Source organism: Penicillium solitum (assembly GCF_028829755.1).
Source record: "Penicillium solitum strain IBT 25940 chromosome Unknown utg000009l_segment0_segment0, whole genome shotgun sequence".
Taxonomy (NCBI): domain Eukaryota; kingdom Fungi; phylum Ascomycota; class Eurotiomycetes; order Eurotiales; family Aspergillaceae; genus Penicillium; species Penicillium solitum.
Window position 1 is genome coordinate 3,450,870 of NW_027072128.1, and position 25,798 is coordinate 3,476,667.

Below are 25,798 nucleotides of genomic sequence, written 5' to 3' on the forward strand. Positions count from 1 at the left end.
CAATGAGCTATTCCCATATGCACATGAGCACGTCCACAAATCTCGACCCCTCTGTGTTGCTCGATGCACTGTGATTCTTCTCTTTTTTTTTCGTTGGCGAAAACATCGACACTACAATCCTCGAAGAACATGGCCAAACTAGCACGGGGCAGACTCAACAGTTGGGGGGAATTGCAGGTGTTACTTGAGACCAGAACCTTGCTTTCGTAGAATGGCATCCATCATATGTCCTTTCGCTATTTGGGGTGATCCGGTATATTCAAGCCGACATGGTGTGCAGAGGCCAGAGATGATTGACCAAGGCCTTTCGGGGGCTTTCTGTTCTTTGCTTCGTGTTTTATTGCTGTTAACTTGTTTCAAATGATCAACTCTTTTATCTGCAAACTGCATCTCTGGTTCGTTTTGGAGAATGTCCGTAGTGAATGTCTCAAGGGCGTATCCTATCTCGTGTATGTCTTTACAGAGGCCAATGTAAACTAAATTTAGTTCCGCTCACGGGCCGGGCCGGTGTGTAGATCAAGGGTGCCATCTTCCAACATCCATCCATGGATAAACCCATCATTGTCTTGATATTTTATATTTCGAACATAAATATAGCGCCGTGCAAAAGAAAACCAGCTTGTCTCAGAAATGCTATCGTCTTTTCTTCAGTCATTGCCCCGACTCGGATGAAGATGGACACCTCTCAACTTCACTAACCTGAATTTCACTCGAATATCAACAAGTCAGGCAATCGAGGAAGAAACCATCCCGGGTTATGTTGCGGGTCGGTATTATCCTACTCAAATAGGGGAAATACTCAAGGACCGGTATCAAGTTGTCGGAGAACTGGAATTTGGAGCCAGCTCAACGGTGTGGCTCGCACGTGATATGGAGTAAGAAGACACCACTGGCACCTTCACATTCTTATTGTCTTTTTACAACTCCTTAAGCTAACTGAAAATACAGCTATCATCGCTATGTCATCCTCAAGATTTTCGCAAAGTCCACATTGATGGGGCAGCAACCGGACGATGAGTTGAAGATATACAGACGTATCGAAGAGGCTCCCCGGAAACATCCAGGCCGCAAGTATGTCAGTTCGTTGCTGGACTCCTTTGATGTCAGCGGACCTGAGACAAACACCGATGTCTCGTACATCCTCCATTGTGAGAGAGTGTGTTGGATTTTCTATTCCGCAACCAGGTACATAGACTACCTACACCAATCTTGGCCGTGACGCTTCACCCTCTATTTCTTGCATTGAACTATCTGCATACACAATGCAAGATTGTCCATACAGGTGCTCTCCTCTCGATCCCAAGCTTGATCATTTGCTTACCAATATAGCAGATATCAAAGCAGATAACATTATGTTCGGCATTGATGATGATTCCGTTTTCAGTGATTTTGAAAACAATGAGCTCCAAAATCCCTGTCCGAGGAAGGAGGTAGATGGAAGGATAATCGATACCTCCCGCGAGCTCAGAATGCTTAAAATTCTAGGCGCGCCTATCCTCGGCGATTTTGGCTCGGCTGTGATGGGTGATGAACAGCACTCGGAAGACATTCAGCCGGATATATATCAAGCACCGGAAGTTATCTTGCAAGTTCCATGGTCATATAGCGTTGATATATGGAGCGTGGGATGCGTGGTAAGGGAGCCAATACTTCTGATGCATAATTTCTAGGCTTACATTCTCAGATTTGGAACCTTTACGAAGGAGGTTCGCTGTTTAGCGGCCAAGATCCGGAGTATCATACTTACAGGAGCCGGGCTCATCTTGCCGAAATGATACGCCTACTCGGTCCGCCGCCACCAAGTTTCCTTGCCCGGGGGAATCTGACGAAAAATTCTTTAAAGAGAAAGGTAATTCATTATCTATCCCTCTTCCTATTCCTTGAATAGAATGTGTTAATTATTGACCGTTTCTGCGATTCTAGGCGACCTCTGCGCTGGAGAGTTAGTGGGAAAAAATATCCCCCTAGAGCAAAGAGAGACTAGTCTCGAGGGAGAGGAAAAAGAGATGTTTCTCCGTCTAGTGCGAAAAATGCTACAATGGGAGCCAGAAAAGCGAAGCTCTGCTATAGAACTCGAACAGGACGAGTAGGTGCAAGCAGAATTACATAAGTAATACTTGTTCAATTGACTATTGATAATTCCCTAATCACGTATCCCGCGATTTGGCCTCGCGATTGCGCTTCGCACTCCCCTCTAACCCGTAGAGGACATCCTCGGACATGCCTGGGATCACCATGTCAAACGTCTCCGTCACCACCGTATACTGATAGTACCCACAGCGCGCGATCGGCTTCGTCTTCTTGATATCCAGAATTCCATCCGTCAACACCTCGTCCTTGATATGCACGGCAATCACCCGGCCGATTACCACGTCTACGGTGCCCATCGGAGGATTCCCTGGTAGCCGCACAGTGGAGTGATATTCGCACTCGAATTTCACCGGCGACTCCCGCACCATAGGGACATCCATAAGCGTGGCCGGCTCTTTAGTCACCTTGGCACGCTCAAACTCGTCTACCCCATAGGGTACTTGCTCCGCCGAGATGTTGACAGCCTCGCGGAGGTCCCATGTCGCCAGATTCCAGACGAAGCGTCCGGTCTGCTCCGCGTTGACCACTGTATCCTTACGCGTGCCGTTCACAGTCTGGTTGGAAGAGAACATCACGTACGGCGGGTCGAATGTCAGATTGTTGAATTGGGAGTAAGGTGCCAAGTTGGCTTGGCCCTCTTTGTTCTGGGTGGAGATCCATCCGATCGGACGAGGCACCACGCACGCCTGTCAGCGTTAGCTATGTCGTCAATTGTCTACCCTGGAGCCTCACCTTGAACGGGTCGTGGGGAAGATTGTGCTCTGTCACTCCGGGTTGATAGAACATGATGCGCCTTGTTTCTGTTTCTATGCTTTCTGGGGGCGACCCCTCTTATTTAGGTGTCCCCCGCTGCCGATCAAAGTGCCGACGCCATGTAGGCTTCCTTTTAGCGCAACAGTCGACCCTAGTGGCAATGATTCATCTGTATCATGACGACTCTGACATCCGATTCCTAGTGTCGATTCCCCTTGGATACATGATGTACCACATACAGAACAAGTTCAAGTTCCATGGATCGACGTTCGGTAGCTCGGGCTCGGGGGCTCGGAGTGGGCCCTCCACACCATCCGAAGTGCCGAAGTGTGCATGCAGCATCCCCAGAACTCTTATGGATAAATCGGCCTGTCTTACTTGAATGTGATGTGTGGTGAGCCGAGACAGCCGTTTTGAAGACTCCCACGAGGATATTTAAGCTGGCTAAATTGTCAAGAACTGCTCTAGTTCAAAAGTCCAACTCCACTCAACACATCCACATACACAATCTCCACCTACAAAGACAGATTCACAATGACCAACACTGAGCCTCACCTCTGCTTCCGGTCGTTTGTCGAGGCCTTGAAGGCCGACAACGATCTGGTTGAGATTGACTCTCCAATCGATCCCAACCTTGAAGCGGCCGCCATTACTCGTCTTGTCTGTGAAACGGACGACAAGGCCCCGCTCTTCAACAACCTCATTGGTGCTGAAAACGGTCTTTTCCGCATTCTCGGTGCTCCTGCATCTCTTAGGAAGTCTCCAAAGGATCGCTATGGTCGACTTGCACGACACCTAGCCTTGCCACCGACCGCATCTATGCGCGACATCCTTGACAAGATGCTCTCGGCCAGCACCATGGCCCCAATCCCACCCAACATTGTGTCTACCGGCCCTTGCAAAGAGAACTTCCTTGAAGAAAGCCAGATTGATCTGACTAAGCTTCCTGCACCCATGATTCACCAGGCCGATGGAGGGAAGTACATCCAGACCTACGGAATGCACATTGTTCGGTCTCCCGACGGGTCCTGGACAAACTGGTCTATTGCCCGTGCTATGGTATCCGACGATAAGCACCTGACTGGCCTGGTCATTGAGCCCCAGCACATCTGGCAGATCCACCAGATGTGGAAGAAGGAAGGCCGCGACGTCCCGTGGGCTCTGGCATTCGGTGTTCCCCCTGCCGCCATCATGGCCTCTAGCATGCCCATCCCCGATGGTGTGACCGAAGCTGGATATGTCGGTGCCATGACTGGATCCGCCTTGGACCTGGTCAAGTGCGATACCAACGATCTCTACGTGCCAGCCACCTCCGAGATTGTCTTCGAAGGTACCCTTTCTATCACGGACAAGGGTCCCGAGGGTCCTTTCGGTGAGATGCATGGTTATGTCTTCCCTGGAGATACCCACCTGTGGCCCAAGTACAAGGTCAACCGCATTACCTACCGCAACAATGCCATCATGCCCATGTCATCTTGCGGTCGACTGACCGATGAGACTGTAAGTCACTCACCCCATTTACCCCATCTTCTTAGTTCCTTACTAACAAGTATTAGCATACCATGATCGGCTCATTGGCTGCTGCCGAGATCCGCAAGATCTGCCAACAAGCCGGACTCCCAGTAACTGACGCCTTCGCGCCATTCGAGTCCCAAGTGACCTGGGTTGCCCTGAGAATCGACACCGCAAAGCTGCGGGAAATGAAGACCACCCCGAAAGAATTCTCCAAGAAGGTCGGTGACCTAGTCTTTAACTGCAAGGCCGGCTACACCATCCACCGGCTGGTGCTATGTGGTGACGACATTGATGTCTACAATGGAAAGGATGTTATGTGGGCTTTCTCAACTCGCTGCCGTCCTAACCTTGACGAGACCTTCTTTGAGGATGTGCGCGGGTTCCCCCTTATTCCATACATGGCGCATGGGAATGGATCGCCGGTGCAGGGAGGAAAAGTTGTCTCTGATGCTCTTCTACCTTGTGAGTATACTACCGGGAAAGATTGGGAGGCCGCCGATTTTGAGAGTTCGTACCCCGAGGAGGTCAAGCAGAAGGTTTTAGCCAACTGGACGAAGATGGGATTCCGGGAGGAGTAAATCAAGATTGTATAGTACTTTGTGATTTTAAATAAATATTTAGGTAGAGATTGGAATTTGATGAATGTTCGCCTATGTCTGGGTAATATCTGGGGTAATTTAGGTATATATGGTACGGCAGTTTATTACAGTGTGTCAGTAGAATATTTTATACAATTCAATACACCATCGCACCAATTTTTTATATAAGTTATATAACTTTAGTCTATAATCGGATTCTTAATACTTAAATTTGAAGTTTGAATTTGATACTGGCAAAGTCATAGTACTGGCACACTGGTGGTACTATATCGACTGCCGTAATACCTGAATGGGTACCCGCCAAGAGCCGATGGGTGATCCTGTCCGACCGTTTTGGCAAGGCCTACATCGCCCAGTCTTAACAGGATAGCCCATATCACCCAGTATCGAGCTCGGATGCATGTTTTTATATTGAGAGAGCCCCACACTTTCAACCGGTACAACATTTTGGCCAAGACAACAACCCCTGTTAATCCCGGTACCTCGGAGTCCTCGGCAGGATGAGTGCTATCAGCCAAGGCGAAGCAGACCGGGTGCTACACCTCAAGAGTCGAGAGCGAGAGGCCCATGCATGCTACCCATGTAGAAAGCGGAAGGTGAAATGTGATGGAGGTCGACCATGTCATACCTGTCAGAAGCGAAAACATCCCGATATCTGTACCTACGCCCTGTCGCATTCGAGGCGGAGATCGGCTTCTCGTCATAGTGTGGCCCGCTCGGCTTCGCCCAGATCGCCAGCCGTAGCAAGCAATGAAAGAGCACGGCCCGATGATAGGTCGAAGGATTATGTCTATTCTGGTGATAATTCGGTCGTTTCGATCCTGCGCCTGCGAGCATCGGATGCCAATGAATCAGTGGCCCGCGAGGTCGGCTCTGTTCTAGGTCTGCGGAATACCTTCAGCAATTATCCTTTTATGGACTCGAAGACGCCGCTTGAGAGGTGGAAGGCACTGTTGACTGTAATGCCTCAGAGATCCGAGGTCTTGAAGTAGGTTGCAGATAACTAGAAAGGAATACGGCTAACTGGTTAGATTCTTCCACTTCTATCGTGTCACGGCATATCCATTCAATCCAATACTCGCTGACATAGACCGCTTTGAATCCGACTTGTGCACTTATCTCAATGCTCATGCATCTGGTGAATTACACGACCCGGAGAATATCACTGATCGCTGGGCGACCGACAAGTCGATTGGCCATGTCAGCCTTTTACTGGCAACATTGGCAGCAGGGGCACATTACTCCGATACTGAATATCTCGAACGACTTGAACTGTCAACTGACTTTGGTAAGCTTGACTGCACACTCATTAAACTTGGCTAACGATATTCAGCCCGTCGATCATTTCATGCTCTCCGCTTGGCCAATTTCCTGTTTCGGCCATCACTAGATATTATACAAGCGCTGCTTATCTTGGGAAATACGTTGCAGAATATTGGACAGTCTGATGCCGCCTGGGCGTTACTGGGTACGACGATCCGACTAGCTCAGACCATGGGCCTACATACCGAAAGAAGTACTGTTCACTGGCCCGAGCAGGTGAGAATGAAGGCCAGGAATCTTTGGTATCAAGATCAAACTACTGTAGGCATATCTGGTCGCATCACAGCTAACTTTCAACAGGTCAACAATTGTCTGGCAGGATAGTCTACTGTGTCTTTGTTATGACCGACCGCCTATTGTCTCTGTGACGGGATGGTCTCTCGCCAGCTCGTTTTTCGAGAGAGAGGACTTGTCCTTCGCAGAAGTAATGCATTTGCTCTGTCGTATCAGTCTAGATATTATGCGGCCGGAAACTCTCAGCGTCGCTGAACTTGATCGAGCACTAGAGGGGCTACAGCGGCTGGATGACATTCACCAACGCGGTCTACCATATCTTCGATCACGGGAGAATTGCATAACACTACATCAGCATCTCGAGCATTTAGCTCTCAGAATGCATACCTCCTTCTGTGTATCGGTCTTCTGCAGACCGGCAATGAAGCAATCCACCCCACAATCTTTTCACCCCCACGCTGGTATTCTTCGGGCTCGCGCCAAAGGGAGTTTGATCGATGCTTCCAAGGCATTTCTTGATTTTCAGGCTCTGAGTACTGTTCCATTGCGGAGCTGGTCAATGGTGCATACAGTGTTGAGTTCAACCCTGCTTCTCTGTATCTGGGAAGAGACACGCAATGACCCCGAATGTCGCAATCTTCAACAAAGAGTTATCGATGTCTTCTCATCATCTAATTCACGAACCAACGATGATGGTGCCTCCTTTTCTGAAAGTGATAGTCAGTGGCTGTCAGATCGTCACATCCGAGCCTTGGTGACCTTACGAAGCGCATTGGAACGAGAGCAGGAGACGGGCACTACCGAGACGGAGAACTGGGCGGGGATGGCCTCAAATGTGCCGCAATTTGGCCCTGGGTAAGTTTCCTTTCTATCTATCTACAACAAAGATGAATGCTCACATCTGGACAGGCCCGTTGGGTACATGGACATGCCTGATCCATTCGACGTATCACCCGTTACGTATCTGGACTCGATCATGAACCGTAAGCAGGGTTTGCCTAGTTTCAACAAATAAAAGCTGACGTATCGCAGTTCCGATGTTCGATTATACACAGGAAAATGGATTCCTGTGAAAAGCCCAAGCCTGATACCTGCGCGCGGTCGTAATAGCCAGTCATAGACTTCAAAAAATTACACTTTCACACAGCGCACAGTAACGCACCCAGTTCAAGTTTTACGCAGAATTTTTTATCAAATAGGGGGTATTGTGTCACCCATGGACGGTGATCCGCGCAACCTTCGGATCTCGGCATCGGGGCCTCGGAGTGCTCCATTCGGGTCCCCAAAATCGATCCGATGACATTATTCTCCTGTATTTCGGTCCACGCGATAAATTTTAGCAAGAAAGCCGTGAGACCTAGATAATCAGCATTTCGCCACATATTAATATAAAAGAAGGCAGGGTTGTCAGGCCCAGTTCATTCATCACACCAATCTTCACAGCTCCACGCTATACACAACCAAACCCTCACTCAACAATACCAAAACAACACCTCCAACAAACCTCCAATCAATGCTTTCTCTTCTCTCCGGAACCCACACCCCATCATCCAGCCGCCATTCTCCCGAAAACAGCCCAACCGAATCAACAATGCCAACCATCGACCACCATGCCCCCCAACAAACCCGCCGCAGACGCATCGTAGTCGCCATGACCGGCGCAACAGGCTCAATTCTCGGAATAAAAGCCCTCATCGCCCTCCGTCGCCTAAACATCGAAACCCACCTGGTGATGAGCAAATGGGCCGAGGCAACCATCAAATACGAAACAGACTACCACCCATCGAATGTCAAAGCACTGGCAGATCATGTACACAACATCAACGACATGGCTGCGCCGATAGCTAGCGGTTCTTTCAAAGCTGATGGAATGATCGTTGTTCCATGCAGTATGAAGACACTAGCTGCTATTCACAGTGGGTTCTGTGATGATTTGATCTCGCGTACTGCGGATGTCATGTTGAAAGAGAGACGGAAGCTTGTGCTTGTTGCAAGGGAAACGCCGCTTAGTGATATTCATTTGCGGAATATGTTGGAGGTTTCTCGTGCTGGGGCGATTATCTTTCCTCCTGTGCCGGCGTACTATATTCGGGCTGCGTCGGTGGATGACTTGGTTAATCAGAGTGTGGGGCGTATGTTGGATCTGTTTGATTTGGATACGGGGGATTTTGAGAGATGGGAGGGATGGCAGACTGAGAAATAAAGGGATAGAGATGGGGTGGCTCGTTGTTTGTTTAGCATTTGTTGGCGTTGGCTTGGATAGACTGGTGCATTATCAAATAGACTTGGGGCTTCAAAAATTTAGAGCGCTTTTCATCAGCATCAATTTTCTATCCTCCTCATTAGGGTTGGGTCTTAGTGCTACTGGTAGGAATCTCGGGGCATCGTGAAGGAAAGAGTAGATGATATAGCGTGAAGATGATAGGATGTTCAAAGATAGGCTTTCAGGAACACCAGTGGGTAGCAGTGCAATTATCGTAAAAGCACGAGAAAGAATGGAAGGCGAGATGAGATTGAATGACAAGAATGACAGACCTGACCTTTGGTAATGAATATAATGAATAGTAGAATCCCAAGTAAAAACACTGACTCCGAGGCCATGTCCCAAGAGAGAAAAATCAAAAATCAAAAAGAACACCCAATTCGAAGACTTCAGTCAAACAACAACCACAATAATACCCGATCCCCAAAAGTTAGCCCTAGTAATCCGAGAAAGGTCGAACAGAGGTAGTCCCCCTCCCCCTAACAGCATAGGCAGTAGCAAGCGAGCTATAATCCAACGCATCACTAACAGGAAACTTCCCGGGATAACTCTCAACAGAGTGATACTTCCGCGCGCGATTCATCTGCACCATCTCAGAATCCTTCACCGCATTAACGGTCGCCCCAAACGAGACCGGCTGCTGCGCCTTGACTCCAGACGACGGACCAGGGTCACTAAAGTGATCTGCGACACGCGCTGGTGCAGACATGGGCACGGGGAAAGGCACATTCTGGACGAAATGAGGCTGTGAAGTGCGTACTGAAACTGGAATCAGGTTTGGCTCGGCACGTTCCTCGTCGGAAGGCGAACCATCCAGAGTCCGTGGGACAACGGTCAGCGGCTGTTGGAAGATGGCCTTGGCCGAGCTGGCGATATTTGAGATGCTGTCTCGTGTGCTGGATCGGAGCTTGCGCACGGTTTCGTAGATGGGGGAGCTTCCTCGGTGACGTTCGGTGTCTGACTGTAATGTGGGACTTTCTTGCTCTGATGAAGAATCCGAGTCTTGATGTCCCTGCTGTGGCCAGGTTGTGGCTGGCAAGTTGGTGGTGCGGATGTTGTTATCGTGGTTCAGGGTATCATTGCCTGATGAAAGGTACCACTGGCGCTCTGTTTCTGTTGCGGAAGTATAAGCTGAGAGTGGGACAGGGCCGAGGACGGCGTTGATAATGCTTGTTTCTGTACGGTTGATAGCCTTGTTGAAGGGTGGAAACTCGCGCCTTGTGTTCCAGAGTGGTCGTGCGAGGTAGGAGGCTGTGTAGAGCAGTTGCAACCAAGAGAGAGAACCGATGAGACATATTGTTTTTAGGAGGGATATGGGGAAAGCTGTGGAGGGGTTTCGATCCATGATGAATTGGGAGAAAGGAGAGAAGGGGAAGACTATCGGCGACTCAGCTGGTGAAGATATGAATGACCTAAAAGAGTTCAGCAAGTCAAGTCAACTACTATTTACAATTAAGGAAGCTACAAGCCACTCGGGTACAAATAAGGAAAGAACCAAAAGTGTCTTTAGATTTTAAGGAAAAGTTAAAAAGGGCAAGACTTTCGTATATCCAACTATGGATACACGATACATATCAAAGTAATCGGGTAGTGATAGGGAAAGAATCTAGGAGGGGTTGGAGCTGAAGAAGATCCAAAAAATCAAAGAAGCAAAGTAGATTTTCAGGACAAGGGTTTATCAAAAATAACTGCAGTCATGTCTTGTGTTCGTAGCGATCAGGCGAGTTTTCAAGGCTTCAAAAGGCTTCGCATGCTCTAGAAATATGTGCTATATCCGATATCTCGATCCATATCAGACTTTGAATGCCCAAACTGTGTCGTAGTAATAAATATATCGTTGGTATAAGGAGAACTGCGTGTATTTCCGCCCCGCGAAGCTTGATCACTCCTCTCGCTTGAATCGGGATTAGAGAGAGAATCTCGATATCGGTGTAGACAACCAATTGCGCGGATGAAAAGTTTGCCCATGGTATAACCAAGTACCGTTAAAAATCAACCCAGAAACATGTAAAGGGCGGGCAAATATTTGTTATCGGAACAAGCCATCGTTGTAATGATTCTGAGGATTAAGATAACCCTAGAAAGAGTAGTAGAAAATGTAGAAGATAAAAGAAAAGGGAGTTAATATCCGAAGTGACTACGTATATATGACAATATGATAGAATCATGCCCGAGTCAAAGGATGTTCACATTTTCTGGTACGTTCCATAGTCTTCTTAGTCACGGGAATAGTTACGACCTTGGCTCAAAAGAGTATGAGGGATCCAGAACTGTATAGTCAATTCCCTCGACTACCTCGAGGACAGAGGAAAGGAGCTCCAGAGCGATGACGATACAGTACACATTCATCGTTAACCTCTATCTAGAAACTCAAGGATAGACCACAGGTTGAATATAGCCAAATTAATTTCAGGAACACCTTCTTTCACGCTGCACCCGTTTAACCAACCTAGATTATGATGGAACAGTGAATCGAGGTACTGACGATCATGTCCAGTGTAGTTTGGACGGCGGCTTCTTCTTTCATGAATGTTCACTCTAAAGGTGAGCCTGTTGCGAGCGAAGAAATCATTCATGGTCTTCTCTGTTTCCTGCGCGCACTCTACCCACCATTCGGGATGTATTGAAAGTAGATTCTTTATCAGGGCATTGATCTCTGCCCTCCAAAAGTCAGGATCTTGGACTAGCCTCGGGATTATCTCTCCGCCCCTGATGGTGCCCAGATAAATTCCATCCAGCTCACTCTGATTGCTCAGCACGGGTGGACTGGTTTGGAGAGGACTCGGAGTGACCGGTCTCGACAGGTCTTTCGAATGTGATGCAGTGGTAACACCTGAATACGATTATTATACTTTGAAACAATACATGTTGTGAATTGGATATACATACCAGGGTTGAGCAGAGTATCCCCCACAGTTCGTGTTTGATCGATACGAAGAACCGAGATCACCGAGAGAAGCTCTTTGGCATATGCTGCCGCCACTGTCGCGGCATATCCCTGCCATTCTTTATTCTTATGCGAATCGGCATAGTCACAGATGCCACGAATGACCAGACACGGATAATTATTCATGAGTCCGGCAGCTTCCATCTCCACGCAATATGCATCCAATTCACGACCCAGCCCATCCCGCAATTGACTGTCTCTCACCAGTCGATTCGAAGATGCAATCAGGCCATAGTGGATCATAGGCTGGTTTGAATCCCGCGAAGGCCGAGAAACGGTTTTGGTTTCATCACAACCATAACAAGTCTTCGAACTGGCATCGACATGTTCGTGATCGGCACGATATAAACGATCCTCCTGAGTAGGGCGGGCCAGAGGGGAAGATTGTTTGGATATCTTGCCTTCGATCTCGGCCAGGAAATCCATGTATCGGTTCCGGCCCGTGATATGATTTGCTTGCAGTTTGGAGAGCGCGGTCAAGAGGATCTGAGGTGGCTGGCTGAGCATGCCTGTTCGCTGAAACTCGCCGCCATTCAGCGCTTTGCCATAATCAAATTGTACGACTCCTCCATGGGTATTCGTTGGCTTGCTGACCACGACATCACCCAGGCGGATATCTGCTTCTTCATTTGGTACTCCTCCTCCTATCCCGACCATCAGACCAAATCGAATGGAGCTGAAGCTCGATAATAACTGCACGGCAACTGAGGTAGCAGATGCAATGCCATATTGACCGTATGGCAAGCATGCAATCACAACATTGTGTTTTCCAATTCTTCCAAAAGTGTAGGCATTATGGTCGTTCGCCAGCTCGGGCAAGTCTTCATGGAGTTCATCCAGAAGCACATACGCGGCTGCCATCTCCAGTGGTAAGGCACAGATCCACCCGACCGTGTAATCATCATGATTTTTGGCGGCCATAATAGACCGTATATCGTTGGTATAAACTAGGTCATTGATTCAGGATGTGATATGAAAGGCTTGAAAGACACAGGGAACAGATGCGGAGTTATTCAGGAGAAGAGGGGCTGAGAAATTAGTGCCTTTTGTGGGAAAAATACAGCTTATTTTACGACTAGACCATAAGAAAACTGGTCTGTTTAAAACCTAGGGGGGCCATTACGGCGCAGTACTCGTATCCTACTCCGTAGTCTATTAAACCTTCTTAATGCTCTCACCGCCTTGAGGCATGTTGGTGCATTCAATAAAAAGGTTGAAGCTATTCGGGCCGATACACGATACCCGATTCGGGTGTTGGGCCGTGGTGTAGTCGCTACGTATGTATGACTATGTCTGTACATAAACTGGTATATCCCATAATCTCGCTAGTCACGCAGGGAAAAAGGGACTACCTAGGTAGTTCCCAGCCTTACTATTAGCTACTACTACTACATACATGGATGTATGCAGTGCTCTAGTAAAAGGATCTCAAAAAGGGAAGGAACTATGTAACTTCCAAGGTTCCGAGGTCGGCACTCGAACCTTGGAACCTTGGAACTTTATAGATCGTTCCCGCGGCTCCACTTGGCTAACTCCACCTCTTCAACCTCCTCTCCCTGTGTTCATGTCCAAGATAAGGCACGCTACTCGTTCCATCATGTCTGCTATCGCCTGCAAACATCTTCGTCCGCGAAAGTTCGCACCTCTCGGTTCTGCTGAGGGGTCGACTGCCCCTCCTCTAAAGGGAATTGTGTTTGATGTTGATGGGACTTTGTGGTGAGTCACACTTTTTGTTCCTTATATTTTATACGAATTATGCGCTGTAGTTCTTTTCCCTGTGGGATATCGACCACGTTGCATGCGCCCTGAAGGGTTAACATGCATCTTGATGCTATAATTGGAAGCGAGCAGGAAATGGAGATTAAGGCATCAATTTGAAATTCAGGCAGGAACATACTTTCCTATTCGGGAAAGTATGCCTTGTGTTGGACTCAGATGCCCGGCTTTTGCGCAGATTGCCCGAGAACTTCTCGGATTGGCCCTGTATTTTCTCGATGACCTCTGAATCCGCGCCAGGTTAGACGATATTGCTGCGGCCTGGGGGGTCTGAGATGTAGTAGTTGACTGGAGGGTATTTCCATGCTCCTCTAGTTCTATATCATGTTCCAGCCTTTCTGTCTTGTTTAATCACGGGGAAATTGAGCATGTTTGGCGATTCCAATGATACCAAGCTCTAATAGTTTCATCAAGCCAACTTTATATTGACTGAACCTAGCTAATCTTGACCAGTTTGCCACAGCACCACATGTTCAGCGAGATGAGGTATGGCCTACTGCCCGCGGGTTATTCAAAACCAATCTCCTCCTAAACATCTCTAACAAATCTCCCAATATAGAGAAGCACTAGGAATCGATCGCTCCATCGACATCCTCCAGCACATCCGCCAACTCCCAACCGCAGACCAACCCACAGCCGTAGCCAAAGTGCAAGCGGTAGAACGCCGAGCCATGGCCGACCAGAAGCCACAGCCCGGCCTAGTTCGCCTAATGGACTACCTTGAATCCCGCGGCTTACGACGGGCACTCTGCACACGGAACTTCGAGTATGTTATAGCAATTAACGCAATCAGGACATAACCTTGGAGCCTTCCATCCATATGTATTCCGGTTATGCAATTTACACACAGCGCTAACATACATATTCGAATCTCTCAGAGCACCAGTACAGAACCTGATTGACAACCATCTCGACGGTCATATCTTCCTACCAATCATCACGCGGGACACGCCGAATCTTCTGCCCAAGCCTGATCCCGCGGGCATTCTACATATTGCGAGCGAATGGGGTCTCGATAATGGGGAGAATTTGATTATGGTCGGTGATAGCATTGATGATATGACGGCTGGGCATATGGCTGGCGCTGCGACGGTGTTGCTTTTGAATGAGCTGAATGTGCATTTGAAGGAACATCCGCATACCGATCTTTGTATTAAGCAATTGGATGATCTGGTCGGTATTCTAGAGGAGGGATTCCTCGGGACTCGAGAAAGTGATGAGCATGGCGCGTGATCTAATTCTAGTGATGTGCCATCTCATGGTGGGATCTACCTAGAGGCTGTTGGTTTATGGATATGCTAGATTATCCGTCTGGACAGCATGGGCATGTACCACGTACAATGTGAGAAATATACTTGCTGAAGTGAGGGTTGTTAGAATAAACTGTCATTTAATCGTACATACATTCTCAGCCGAGGCTGAGAGGAATGGTTGACACTGTGCTGTTTGCTATGTACATGGCTTTCGCCGGTATCTGCTGCTCACTTCTCATCTCACCCCCTTCTTACCACCCGCGGCCTCTGCCGCCTCCACCGCCTCCGCGGGGTCCACGTGAGAATCCTCCTCCTCGTTGTGGTCCACGGCTTCGGCCACCGCCTCTTGGTGGAGGAGGACCCCGTGGAAGGGGCGGGTTCGGGGAGCGCGCGCGGTTGTTGTTTCCTGGGAATGTTGGTCGACCGCGAGAAGGTCCTCTGGATGGTGGATCACCACCACGTTTTCCTCCGAATCCACTTGCGAACTTAATACTACCGCGAGTATTTCCGCGCGGGGCAGGGACGGGGCGTCCTCGGCCTCGGGATACGCGGGACATCATGTCATCTTCTTCTGGGGATGGAGCTGGAGACCATCCCCTGTTTCTTCCGCGGGCTGAAGCTCGGCTTGGTGGGCGGCTCTCCCGGGGCGGGACAACAGTGTTGAGGTTTGTGATCATGTCGGGATCGATACCCTTCAGGGTAAATGACGATGACTTCCCGGTTTCTGCGCGCAAGGTGGTAGCTGGGCAGTCTCCCATAAGATGCTTCGCACTGCAGCAATTCGCACAGCAGATTGACACTGTAACTTGGTTGGAGTGGAGATCCCTGATTGGGAACTTCCATAGGTAATCACATTCGGATTCCAGATGCTCATTGCCACAGTAATCACAAGGCACTTCGTATGCGAAACTGCGTAGCTTTTCAATGCATTGAGGCTCGTCGTGGCCACGTTCGCGGCATCTCTGGCATCGTCGCCAGTCGGGACAAGTGCTGCTTTGATGTTGATTCCATGCACCGCAGTGTTCACACTTTAAATTTGAGGTTAGTGAGATGAAAATAAAGTAATTGAATGCAAGATAGAACATACCTCTTTTGCTGGACAGACATCGGCCATATGGCCCTCGCGGTGACATTCGATGCAAGAGATAGGAAGTTTGAGGTCTAGATCATGGATGTTGCGATCGAAATAGACGTACTTCGCAATAATCTCGAGGTCTGTCTGGCTTAGGTCCACCAAAGCAATAGGCGCATTTGGATACTTGAGCGAGAAAAGCCGGAATGCTTCCTCTTTTGATCCAGGTCCGGTTTGTGTAGATGAGCCATTCAGATTTGTGTTGGAACCATGCTGATGGGCCAGAGTGGCAGGATCATAGTCATTGGCACCATCCATTCCCATCTTATCCCCTATGTTCAGTAGGATAGAGTCATCGGCTTCAGAACCAAGAGAATCTGAATCATCTGTGTCACTCTTGGAGTCAATCTCCCCATCTTCCAGTTCATCGTCATTTTGAGATTGGTCGTTTGCTGTGGGCGTGGGCTTGTCTTCACCATTGGCCGAGACGGATGCACTGCGACTGCGCCAGTATTTGTCATTCACCGCTTCAAATTGAGTAGGCTTGTCGTTTGTTGGGGCCGATCGTTTTCCAAGCGTTGTGCGCACTGCAGCCTTCCGACCCTGGTTCCAGCTAATTGCAGGCGCGGTGTTTCCGGCGTGTGGGTTTGCGACGGTGGTTGGGTCCGCGTCGGAATCGGAATCATCACTTGAGGAACTAGATCCAGAGCTAGATGTGTTGTCAGGATCATCCACTGGCAAGGAGGTTGCACTAAATGCAACACCTTTTGGAACAAAATCAGCTAGGTCTGAGTCCTTCTTATTTCTGTTGCGGCGTTGTCGCTTGGCTGGGCGGGCGCTGTCGTGCGATGTGGAGCGCGAGGTGGAACGCGGATTCGATCGAGTACGCGGTACGCCAACCAGGGCTGTGCGCGAATCAGCCTCTTCGTCTGAGGAGTTTGCCATTATTAATTGGAGAGGTTTGGATGAAAGGATTGGAATACAGATCAGACCCAACAGTAGAATTTGGGTCCCCCAGAAAATTTCACGGTAGACCATATCGACCACTCGCGCAATTCCAAAATTGGAAGTATACGATAGACGTACATGAGGCGATAAGCCATAGAGCCCATGATTTGGGCTCTGATACAGTATCTTAGGTTTTTTCTGCATTATATGAAGACATAACTATAGGCTGGTCTTATTTTCGATGACACTTTATCAAATAAATAATCATAGAGGGCACTATCTGACCTCATTGAGGTTGTATACAACTGAGACCTGCATACACGGGTGCTTATCGCAGGCACTCAAGTGTAAAAAACTTGAAAACATAACATTTTACGATCAATCCAACAGGTCAAATGATCAATATCAACATGATCTCGACGTGACCTAGACAGCGGGCAGACAACCAGCCCCTTTGACCCCGGGGCCACACTCAAGCATCTTATATAGATTTAGCTGGGCCTTAATAATAGCTTGGATCATAAAATAATAGCATGGATTATGTTCCGAGTCGTTAAAATCTCTTCAAACTGGGCGTTGTCTTAGGCGTAAGATCTACCCGCGAAGTATATAACAAATCGAGGCGATCGACGCCAAGAGTGGGGTTGATGCTGTCTTCTTTCGTCCCAAGTGCCGAATGTTATTACGGATTTTATCGATCATTAGGCTGAATTTCAAAGTACTGTTGGATATCTACGAACCGAGACTGGGCGAAGGATTATAGCATGTGGTCGTCCAGTGTGTTTTCTGGGATTCATCAAGTTAGGGCACCCTCATCTTCCACATTAACCATAAGTCTCTGGTTCTACATTAAAAAGTCTCATGTCGTCAAGGACAGAGGCCACACTGGCGTCCAACTATTCTTGTTGATTATAAACTTGATTTAGTAGTGTCGGAGAACTACCTAGGACCAGATCTTAGTGGCCAAACTAGAAGCTCATATACTCTTCTTCACCGGTGACACACACTCACAGTAACACTGAATGGATTGGATGAAATTCCAGCTAATTCCCCCGCTACCAAGTACTAGAACTGTTATAAAGACTGAAGACGCATTTTCATGTCGACAGGATATGTGGATTTCTACAACAGCACATGATCTTATATGTATTAAAAAGACATTGGAACGCATATTAGCAACATTTACTTTCAGTTCCTCTAGAGGCTCTGGTAAAATTACTCCCGAGGCTCAATAGAGCCTTTCACATATAAGCACTACTGTCGGGACAAAAGCCGTGACCCGGAGGCCATCACCACAACCAGATTTCAATGGTTTCCCCAAAAGACCCCAGTATATAAGCTTTTGGGTGCCAATTATGGAGACCTATCCAAAGTTCAACAACCGGTGTGAAAATGATCACCTGGTGCGGCCTAGTATACTAGCTAATAGCTATCAACGATTTCAACCGATTGTTCATGACGCCTGGTAGCATTTTATCCCAGGGCTAGATTAGCACTATCAATACGAACGAAAATGCCTAATTGTTTAGACTGAAGAATGCCGTGCTCTAGACACGACAGAGTATTGCATATGGAGCCTTCTCACTCGGGATCTATCACGATAAACTTGGAAACTTCTTACTATGCAGACACATACGGCTCTGAGGTTTGAAGGAATAATTGCACTAAAATAGTCAGCTGTTTATGTGGTCACTGTCCTTAACAACATAAGACTTCAGTGGTCTGATCTATTTAGTCCAAGGTGATATTAGGGGCGTCATATGTAAGAATACTCTGTGCTTTTGCGTGTTCTTTTTAGAGCTTATGTTCAGATGTACTTTTCAAATAGTCTTTCAGGATAGTCTTTTTAGATGCCTCTAAAGATGTCTTTTTTTAATGTATACAAAGGTGGTAGCAAGCATAATCATTTTGGAGTCATAGTTGAGTCAAGGTGGCCAAGTCATGTATATTAGCCCAGGGAGGTCTCAGACTTATTTGCCCCATAAAAGGAAATTTCAAAGATAAGGAACATTTTAGAGCAAGCCTCAAACCAGAAAGGAAAGGATAACTTATTTATGAATCTTCCCCTTTAGTGAATCCTTAATATAAAGTACATATTTAGTCTTAGTCCTTTCGGGCTAGATTCCGCACATGCATACGTTCGTACATCGATGTACGGCCAATTATGCATTTACCTTTTTCTAGGCCAATCTAAAAGGTAGGAAATAGATTAGGGAGAGAAAAAAAGTCAATCTAATTATAGACCTAGAATGGAAAGGAAAAGAGATAGTCTAAGCAAAAAAGAAAAACAGGAAGAGGTGCCCAGATGAATCAGAGAGCTCTTCCGCACCCCGTGACCCAAAGCCGATCCGACCGGCAAACTCCAGTCTGGGCCGTGCCACCTCATCCCCACGCTCCTTTTCATTCTTCTTTCCTTCTCTTCCAAACCTATTCTTTTCTTTTGGATCCAACCGTCAAGCTGGCGTCTGACAATTCAAAAGTGTCTTCCCTGTTGACCCCCCGTGGGATCTCCTTTCCCCCGGATGTTGACACAGGGCCGCACCGGTTATCTCCAAGCATGACCTCAAAACAAGGCCGCCGGAGGCGGTCCAGCAGTCTTATCTACCAGGAACCGGCTGAGTCCATCGAGCATACCAGTGATCAGGCCGCATTACCAAATCTGAATGCAAACTGGGTGAATGCCAAGGGTGAGTGAGAAAAGATCCCGGAGACCACATCTCTATCAGAGAAACCAAGGACTAACGTGGGATTTCGTGCTGTTTGTAGGTGCCTGGACCATCCATTTCGTGTGCATCGCCGCTCTCAAGATTTTCTACGACATCATCCCGGGCGTCTCGCAGGAAACTTCGTGGACCCTTACCAATATCAGCTACATGTTCGGATCTTTCCTCATGTTCCACTGGGTGCGGGGCATTCCGTTTGAATTTAATGCCGGTGCCTACGACAATCTCAACATGTGGGAGCAGATCGACAACGGCGACCAGTATACACCCGCCAAGAAGTTCTTGCTCTGCGTGCCTATCGTGCTCTTCCTCCTCAGCACTCACTACACCCACTTCGATTTGACCCACTTCACTATCAACTTCCTGGCCACATTGGGGGTGGTCATTCCCAAGCTGCCTTTCGTATGTCATATCTGCTGGAACCAGCCTGAAGAAACCCACTGGCTAACTTTTTTTTAACCACAGTCGCATCGGTTGCGAATAGGTCTCTTCTCCGATATACCCGAGGAGTCATAGTGGCTCCCATTTAATCTTTCCTTTTTTTTCCCCTCTCCGCTATCCATGTTGGCGTATCCACGGCCTCCTTGATTTCCCGAGCTTTCTCGCCTCTCCTTTTCTCTATAAAAGGCCTTTGCATTGCGAACTGATTGACGGGGGTTTTAAACTGTTCCTGGCCACTGCGCATCCTATTTCTCTTTTTTTCGTCAGCAAATATGAAGACGCAGATGTCACTGCGAACCAGTCCAAATTCTCCTTTCTGCCCCAGGCGGCTTATCCTTGTCTAGATTCCCAAGTATTCAAGCCCTGCATTTTTTACCTCGCGAGCTTCACCTTTTTCGGGTCTCTCTTTGAAATCTCGGGCTGTGTAATGTAAGGGATTAACACCTTTGCAATCCATGCTCATGGAAGTAAGAATTTGTCCTCATGTATTTAAAGCTTTAATAATGCAGGTCAATCTCTTGGCTGGGGCCCATGCGGGGGTCCATTGCATCATAGATTTAGGATTAAGTATTTCACTTCTTGCCTACATATATGTAGGGCTGGAATATTCGAATAATATCACAAAGAGCAATGCAAGGTAAACCATGAAGACAATACTCCGTACTTGGATTATAGATATGTATTCTACTCCGTACTACTATGTAAGTGCATAACACCTGTAAACCAGAACATGTAAATTATCTTCCACGTCTTTGCTCTCTTAGTCTAATCATATCTGTCTATAGATGCCCCCTTGTTTCTTTCCGTGTTATTGAAATAAACTGGTGTCTCCAGCACTATGTATGTTTACCCTGGGGCTTCGAGATTTCAGACTTTCACCAAAACAAACACCTTATTACTTTATCTAAATCGACCATGGGACCCATCATGCAGTAGCCTCGTGAGTTTCTCGCCAATTACTCGTCGATATGTGCCCCGGTCCTTACAGGAAGAGATGCCGAGTTCATTGTCTGCATAGTTCCCACCGCCTTTGTTTCCGCCCTCGAAACAAAGAAGTTCAATCTTTTTATAGAACTGATTATCAAAACATCTCTTAGTTTGTTGACTACAGTGATATCCTACCCTATCTCTAGAAATTACTTTGGATGCCTTTCTTATGCTCTTGAATAATGTCACATATATCAGTATCCAAGTGCCTACTGTTCTGCCGGACATATACTTCCAGGGCTCTCTCGACGCGCCATACGCCCTCCACCGCGACTCCTTATCGATAAGCGCGTTACTGCCAGCTCAAAATGTATCTTTTCAGCTGGCTTTTTAAAAACCCCCCTCTGCCCATGGCAACCATGGACGAGGTACCATACCGGTCACCCGTGCCCCTTCAATGGGAGCTGGCTCGACAGACAGAAATTTTCCTCGAAGATAGCCTATGTATGTTCCCTATCCCCGTGCTTTGACGCGTGCGGGCAAACCTCAAAAGAGCCGCTGCTAATAATATCCGCTTTCTCAACTAGGGCCCCAAGCATATAGCCTTCTCTACAATGTCCTTGCATCGGGCACTATCTCATCAACAAAAGCAGTAATTCCACTGCCCCAGCATCTGGCCGTCGCAGCTACCATGCTCGTGCACCCAAAAACAACAACGCGCGCCGAGTCCGAGTACGAAAAGGAAGCACCCAATGCAGCTTTGCGATTTCTTCGATTGACGAATTCCCTTGTTGGCCCCATGGATGCAAAGTTTAATCTTGCTTTCGGCTTCACCCACTTTGAATCTTCGCGACAGGGTAGGCGACGTGGGGAAAGCCCCATGGTCGTTGATAATGACAATCCTGATACCAGGCCTCTGAATACAAAGTTCAACCAAGCTTCTTCGGTGTGGAGCAGCGCAGAGGACTTTTGGCACGCCGTAGGCTGGGCATTTAATTGTTCAGTACTTCACCCGGCACGTTGGGAGCGCTGGCAGATATGGCTCCAGTTTATGTGCAACGTACTTGAAGACGATTGGAAAGAGCGTGAAAAAAAATACCAAGGGGCAAAACAAAATCAAAGAGATACCTCAGTTTGGTCGGAGAGATCCGAGTTCTCGGGGAAATCGGAGGGGGAGGGCTCGCAGGGCGCTGAGCCGGCCAAGAAAGAAAATCGCAGAGGCAGAAGACGTAAGGCGAAGGTAGCGGAGGTGCATGATGACCTTGGAATCTTTCGAGAAAGCCTGATCTTCCGTTACATCGCATCGAACACCACAGCTGGACGGCACCGCAGAATTATGCGGGCAATCTTCGCCAATGGCAAATCAAATCTTGGCGAGTTCAAAGAGGTATTCACCGATGAGCTGAGAATTCCTGTTCCCGAACAAGACTCGCATAATACCAAGAAGAGAGCAGGCGGCATCAACATCGACAAGGATGACTATGGCGACTACCTGAACAATTCAGACGAGGATTTGGAAGCTGACCAAAGCTCAACCTCGGCATCACCTGCAGGCAAGGGATCAAATGCTAGCAATGCACGACGCAGCAAGCGCACCCGACGAGGAACGCGAAACGCAATGGACGAAGCCCCAGACCCCATCAAGATGTCCAAAGCAAGCCAAACACCCTCCCACGAAAGCAATTTATCCCCGCTAGGCGGCTACATCTCCCTCGCCCTCCGCCAACAACTCCTCAGCATCCTCTCCAGCGTCTCAGAGAAACTGCCGCGGGATTTCATGCACTTAGACGACCTCTACGACATGTTTGTAGAGAACATCCGCGACCTCTCCCTCCCGATCTTCCAACATTTCATCAGCCCCTCCAACCTCCCGCACCTCCTACCCGAAGCAGGCTCCACTCTCTGCGAACTCCTCCTCTTCGTCCTCCGCGAGAGCTCCGCCCCAAGCTCCGATGATAACTACCTTACCCAGGCCAAGCTGGAGAAATGCTTCCTCCCCTACGCGGCGGCTACCCCGAACGTCGGGAACAATGCCAAGGTCTCCCTTCTGCTCGAGGCGTTGATGGTACTCCTGCATAAGAGCAAGATGCTCTCTGTAACCCCGTCGCTGGAGGAAGCCGTCCGGTCTGGGATTGCGCGTCGTGAGAAGGCTAGTCGTGACCGGGACTCGGTTGAATGGGCCTACTTGAAGGAGAGTGGGCTTAGGATGAAGTTTATGGTCGAGCATATCTTGCCATGAAGCCTTTTTAGTGGGATCGGGAAAGACTGGTGTTGTGGTAATGACGTTCATGATGACAATGAGACTTGATGATTGGGTTCTGTGGCGTCTATGGGTGTTTATGGAGCATTTGAATGGAGCGTTTGAATGACTTTTATCTTTCTTCGGTTTGAATATAATGGTTGCTATACATACTTAGGGGACTATGGAGTACCTGTGCTATCTATTAAATGCCAATTCTTTTCACTTGCCGTGAAAGGACTATGCCACGAATTGTTTTGCGGTATCCTTTTAGACGTCTTCTTAGGCGTGTGTATACGAAGGCGGTAAAAAACTTCAACTGTGCAGAGGGGTTTTCTATGTATAACCTTTGACTTGGTGTTTCCTAGATGTGTAATGTTTTTATTATAAGACCTTCAGTATAACTGCTATCTACAACCACATCGCGTCGAAAACAAAAACAAAACAAACAATGGTCTGGAGCGGGAATCATAGCACGCAAATAACAGAATAATCCACCAACGCAGAAATAATATCCGCCCACATGCAGGGGGAAATAGAACTTAAAAGAAATAGAAATAATGGCAAGAAAACAGAAGGGGCAAGTCAATAGTTTACCGGGGCCCCCGGGGGCCAATAATTTGGCGCCTAGCACCACCAACACCAAGGCCAACACCGCCACGGTTCTGATTGTCACCACCCATATAACCATACTGATGGACATCCCAAGACTGGCCTGGTCCCGAGCCCTGAGAGCCGTCTTGGCCGCCACGTTCAGCTGCAGCTGCCGTTCGCTTCTGGTTCTCTGCCCACTCCTCTTGGCGCGCGCGTTCACGCTCCATCTCTCGTTCCAAGAGAGACTTGGATGCCCAGCCGCCGGCTTTAGTCTTCTGCTGTGAAGCTGCGCGGCGGCTGTTCTCGGCGTCGACTTCGGAGGTCGACGTGTAGTCTTGGAATCGGTGGGCTGCTGGGGCTGAAGATACGGGGGCTGGGTTCGAGGAAAGGAAACTATCCACGCGGCTTTCGCGGCCCCGATTGGCGTTGTAGGCTACTGGGTCTGGAAGGGGCCGGGGCGGGGCAGGTAGGTCCCTAGGAGGGAGCGCCGGCGAGGCAGAGAAAGATGATGGCTTTGGCACTGGGAGGGGACGAGGGGGTTGGGGTGGTGCTCGCTCTTCAACAGGTTCGGGTTCCTCTGCCTCGGAAGTAGCGGGCATATCCTGCGTGCTCTGCCATTCCGTACGGAGGAGTCGCCGTTCTTGTTCGAGAGAAGAAAGATCGTAGCTAGGTTTCGGAGGCACGGGACGAGGGCGACTTTGACTGCGAGGCTGAGGCTGATCGCCGGTCTTTCCAGGCTGGACTTGGCGTTCGGTCTCGTACTGACGCTCCCGGTCCTTTGCTAGCTGCAGGTCGCGCTCGAGCTCTTTGATGCGGCGGCTTTGGGCTGTTTCCTCGACCGCGCCGGCGACATCACTAGCCTGGGAGTTGGAGGCCTGGTACTGACTCAAGAACTGACCATTGAGACGGTTATCATTCAAGGTTCGCCTCTGTTGTCGTTCCTGCTCAAACCGCTCCTCGGCTTCCTTTTCTTCCGCTAGACGTCGCTGCTCTTCCGCTTCCCATTGGCGCTTTTCGTCGTCCCAACGCTTCTTTTCTGCTTCTACCTTGAGACGTTCTTGTTCCCTTGCACGAGCAGTCTCTTCTTCCCATCGGCGCTCCTCTTCTGCCTTGGCATGCGCCTCCTCTTCTGCAACCTGTCGCTGGTGCGCTCGCTCTGCATCTTCCCTCTCTGCGTTCTGTTGACGAATCCGTTCGTCCTCTTCACGTCTGCGCTTCTCTTTCTCTGCAAGGCTTGGTACAGCAGGCCCGGGAGTGGTGATCTGCCGACGAGCACCAAATGCAACCCCTTGATTCCCTTGGCTAGCTCCCCCAATGTAGCCATATTGGTGAATGTTCCACGCCGGCGTGGTATCCTGCTCATCTCCCTTCTTGGCCCAAGTACTGTATGACCCGGAAGGCTTCGCATCCCCGACGTTGCTGGAGGAGCGGGCTGACCGTGGTGTATATGCTCCGGTGCCCGAGGAGCCCGTCGCATTCGGGCTGATCACACCACGCTTACTCTGTGGGCCGACAGTCCGGGGGAACTTGTTGGGCGCAAGGGCATTGGCCCGCCGACTGAACGCTGCCAAACACTGGAGAACCTGCGCCGGATCCTTTGCTTCGTAGAGATCAACTGTCAGGAAGACATCGTGCGGGGGAAGGTTGAGCGGTGGTAATTGGCATGCGCGTAAGAAATGCGAAATATTCTCCATCTGTACAAATGGCGCGGACAACTGCTTAAATTTCACGCCCGGTGACACAACGAGGTTTACCAGCCTTGTAATTCGAGGAGTTAGCCAGTGGTCCATGGATATGTACTCATTAATAGTACTTTAAAACTCATATGCACTTACTTGCAAAGAGCAATGCCATCCTTCAGGCCTTCGAGCAAGTCTGACGCTGCCAGTTTCTCATGCAGCACTTCCTCAATCCAGTCGCGCACCTCCGCGGCTGCCTGCGGGGTATAGCGGGATAGGCGCATATTGCGCAAATCCTTGTCCAACGAAGTCACTGAAGCCATGATGTGTCGAATGGTCGATGCTCAAGTGTGTTGAAGTGTAGTTGGACTGTTGTTGCCACCTGGGTGGTATGTATCCCTTTGCGGGTGCCTGATCGGCT

At 48.8% G+C, this 25,798-nt stretch overlaps 12 protein-coding genes across 12 annotated transcripts; 7 read left to right on the top strand and 5 right to left on the bottom strand.

Annotated features, from left to right (window-relative positions):
* Positions 1-360: 360 nt before the first annotated feature.
* Positions 361-1,947, top strand: N7455_012398 (uncharacterized protein; the record flags this gene model as incomplete). The annotated part of the gene is made up of 6 exons (XM_040952627.2): positions 361-449; positions 726-875; positions 949-1,148; positions 1,330-1,634; positions 1,685-1,849; positions 1,924-1,947. 6 exons carry the CDS (start codon positions 361-363, stop codon positions 1,945-1,947), a joined length of 933 nt encoding a protein of 310 aa, XP_040816722.2.
* A 200-nt stretch (positions 1,948-2,147) lies between these two features.
* On the bottom strand, positions 2,148-2,877 carry N7455_012399 (flavin reductase family protein; the record flags this gene model as incomplete). The annotated part of the gene is made up of 2 exons (XM_040952654.2): positions 2,148-2,777; positions 2,824-2,877. The coding sequence occupies 2 exons, from the start codon at positions 2,875-2,877 to the stop codon at positions 2,148-2,150; spliced, it is 684 nt and encodes a 227-aa protein (XP_040816730.2).
* A 501-nt stretch (positions 2,878-3,378) lies between these two features.
* On the top strand, positions 3,379-4,937 carry N7455_012400 (UbiD family decarboxylase; the record flags this gene model as incomplete). The annotated part of the gene is made up of 2 exons (XM_040952807.2): positions 3,379-4,344; positions 4,401-4,937. 2 exons carry the CDS (start codon positions 3,379-3,381, stop codon positions 4,935-4,937), a joined length of 1,503 nt encoding a protein of 500 aa, XP_040817075.2.
* A 521-nt stretch (positions 4,938-5,458) lies between these two features.
* Positions 5,459-7,588, top strand: N7455_012401 (Zn(II)2Cys6 transcription factor; the record flags this gene model as incomplete). The annotated part of the gene is made up of 6 exons (XM_040952531.2): positions 5,459-5,946; positions 5,990-6,246; positions 6,292-6,523; positions 6,582-7,370; positions 7,425-7,498; positions 7,548-7,588. The coding sequence occupies 6 exons, from the start codon at positions 5,459-5,461 to the stop codon at positions 7,586-7,588; spliced, it is 1,881 nt and encodes a 626-aa protein (XP_040817073.2).
* Positions 7,589-8,028: 440 nt separating this feature from the next.
* N7455_012402 (UbiX family flavin prenyltransferase) lies at positions 8,029-8,718 on the top strand (the record flags this gene model as incomplete). The annotated part of the gene is made up of 1 exon (XM_040952700.2): positions 8,029-8,718. One exon carries the CDS (start codon positions 8,029-8,031, stop codon positions 8,716-8,718), a length of 690 nt encoding a protein of 229 aa, XP_040816771.2.
* A 496-nt stretch (positions 8,719-9,214) lies between these two features.
* Positions 9,215-10,123, bottom strand: N7455_012403 (uncharacterized protein; the record flags this gene model as incomplete). The annotated part of the gene is made up of 1 exon (XM_040952687.2): positions 9,215-10,123. One exon carries the CDS (start codon positions 10,121-10,123, stop codon positions 9,215-9,217), a length of 909 nt encoding a protein of 302 aa, XP_040816954.2.
* Positions 10,124-11,517: 1,394 nt separating this feature from the next.
* Positions 11,518-12,646, bottom strand: N7455_012404 (Pfs domain protein; the record flags this gene model as incomplete). The annotated part of the gene is made up of 2 exons (XM_040952671.2): positions 11,518-11,611; positions 11,664-12,646. The coding sequence occupies 2 exons, from the start codon at positions 12,644-12,646 to the stop codon at positions 11,518-11,520; spliced, it is 1,077 nt and encodes a 358-aa protein (XP_040817016.2).
* Positions 12,647-13,322: 676 nt separating this feature from the next.
* On the top strand, positions 13,323-14,734 carry N7455_012405 (putative haloacid dehalogenase-like hydrolase; the record flags this gene model as incomplete). The annotated part of the gene is made up of 4 exons (XM_040952522.2): positions 13,323-13,441; positions 13,955-13,987; positions 14,061-14,267; positions 14,380-14,734. The coding sequence occupies 4 exons, from the start codon at positions 13,323-13,325 to the stop codon at positions 14,732-14,734; spliced, it is 714 nt and encodes a 237-aa protein (XP_040816749.2).
* A 271-nt stretch (positions 14,735-15,005) lies between these two features.
* N7455_012406 (zinc knuckle domain protein) lies at positions 15,006-16,771 on the bottom strand (the record flags this gene model as incomplete). The annotated part of the gene is made up of 2 exons (XM_040952692.2): positions 15,006-15,782; positions 15,842-16,771. The coding sequence occupies 2 exons, from the start codon at positions 16,769-16,771 to the stop codon at positions 15,006-15,008; spliced, it is 1,707 nt and encodes a 568-aa protein (XP_040817003.2).
* A 2,560-nt stretch (positions 16,772-19,331) lies between these two features.
* Positions 19,332-20,013, top strand: N7455_012407 (ORMDL family protein; the record flags this gene model as incomplete). The annotated part of the gene is made up of 3 exons (XM_040952698.2): positions 19,332-19,461; positions 19,541-19,899; positions 19,963-20,013. 3 exons carry the CDS (start codon positions 19,332-19,334, stop codon positions 20,011-20,013), a joined length of 540 nt encoding a protein of 179 aa, XP_040816860.1.
* A 1,220-nt stretch (positions 20,014-21,233) lies between these two features.
* N7455_012408 (uncharacterized protein) lies at positions 21,234-23,104 on the top strand (the record flags this gene model as incomplete). The annotated part of the gene is made up of 2 exons (XM_040952864.2): positions 21,234-21,369; positions 21,453-23,104. The coding sequence occupies 2 exons, from the start codon at positions 21,234-21,236 to the stop codon at positions 23,102-23,104; spliced, it is 1,788 nt and encodes a 595-aa protein (XP_040816899.2).
* A 593-nt stretch (positions 23,105-23,697) lies between these two features.
* Positions 23,698-25,700, bottom strand: N7455_012409 (calponin homology domain protein; the record flags this gene model as incomplete). The annotated part of the gene is made up of 2 exons (XM_040952517.2): positions 23,698-25,456; positions 25,534-25,700. The coding sequence occupies 2 exons, from the start codon at positions 25,698-25,700 to the stop codon at positions 23,698-23,700; spliced, it is 1,926 nt and encodes a 641-aa protein (XP_040816823.2).
* Positions 25,701-25,798: the final 98 nt, after the last annotated feature.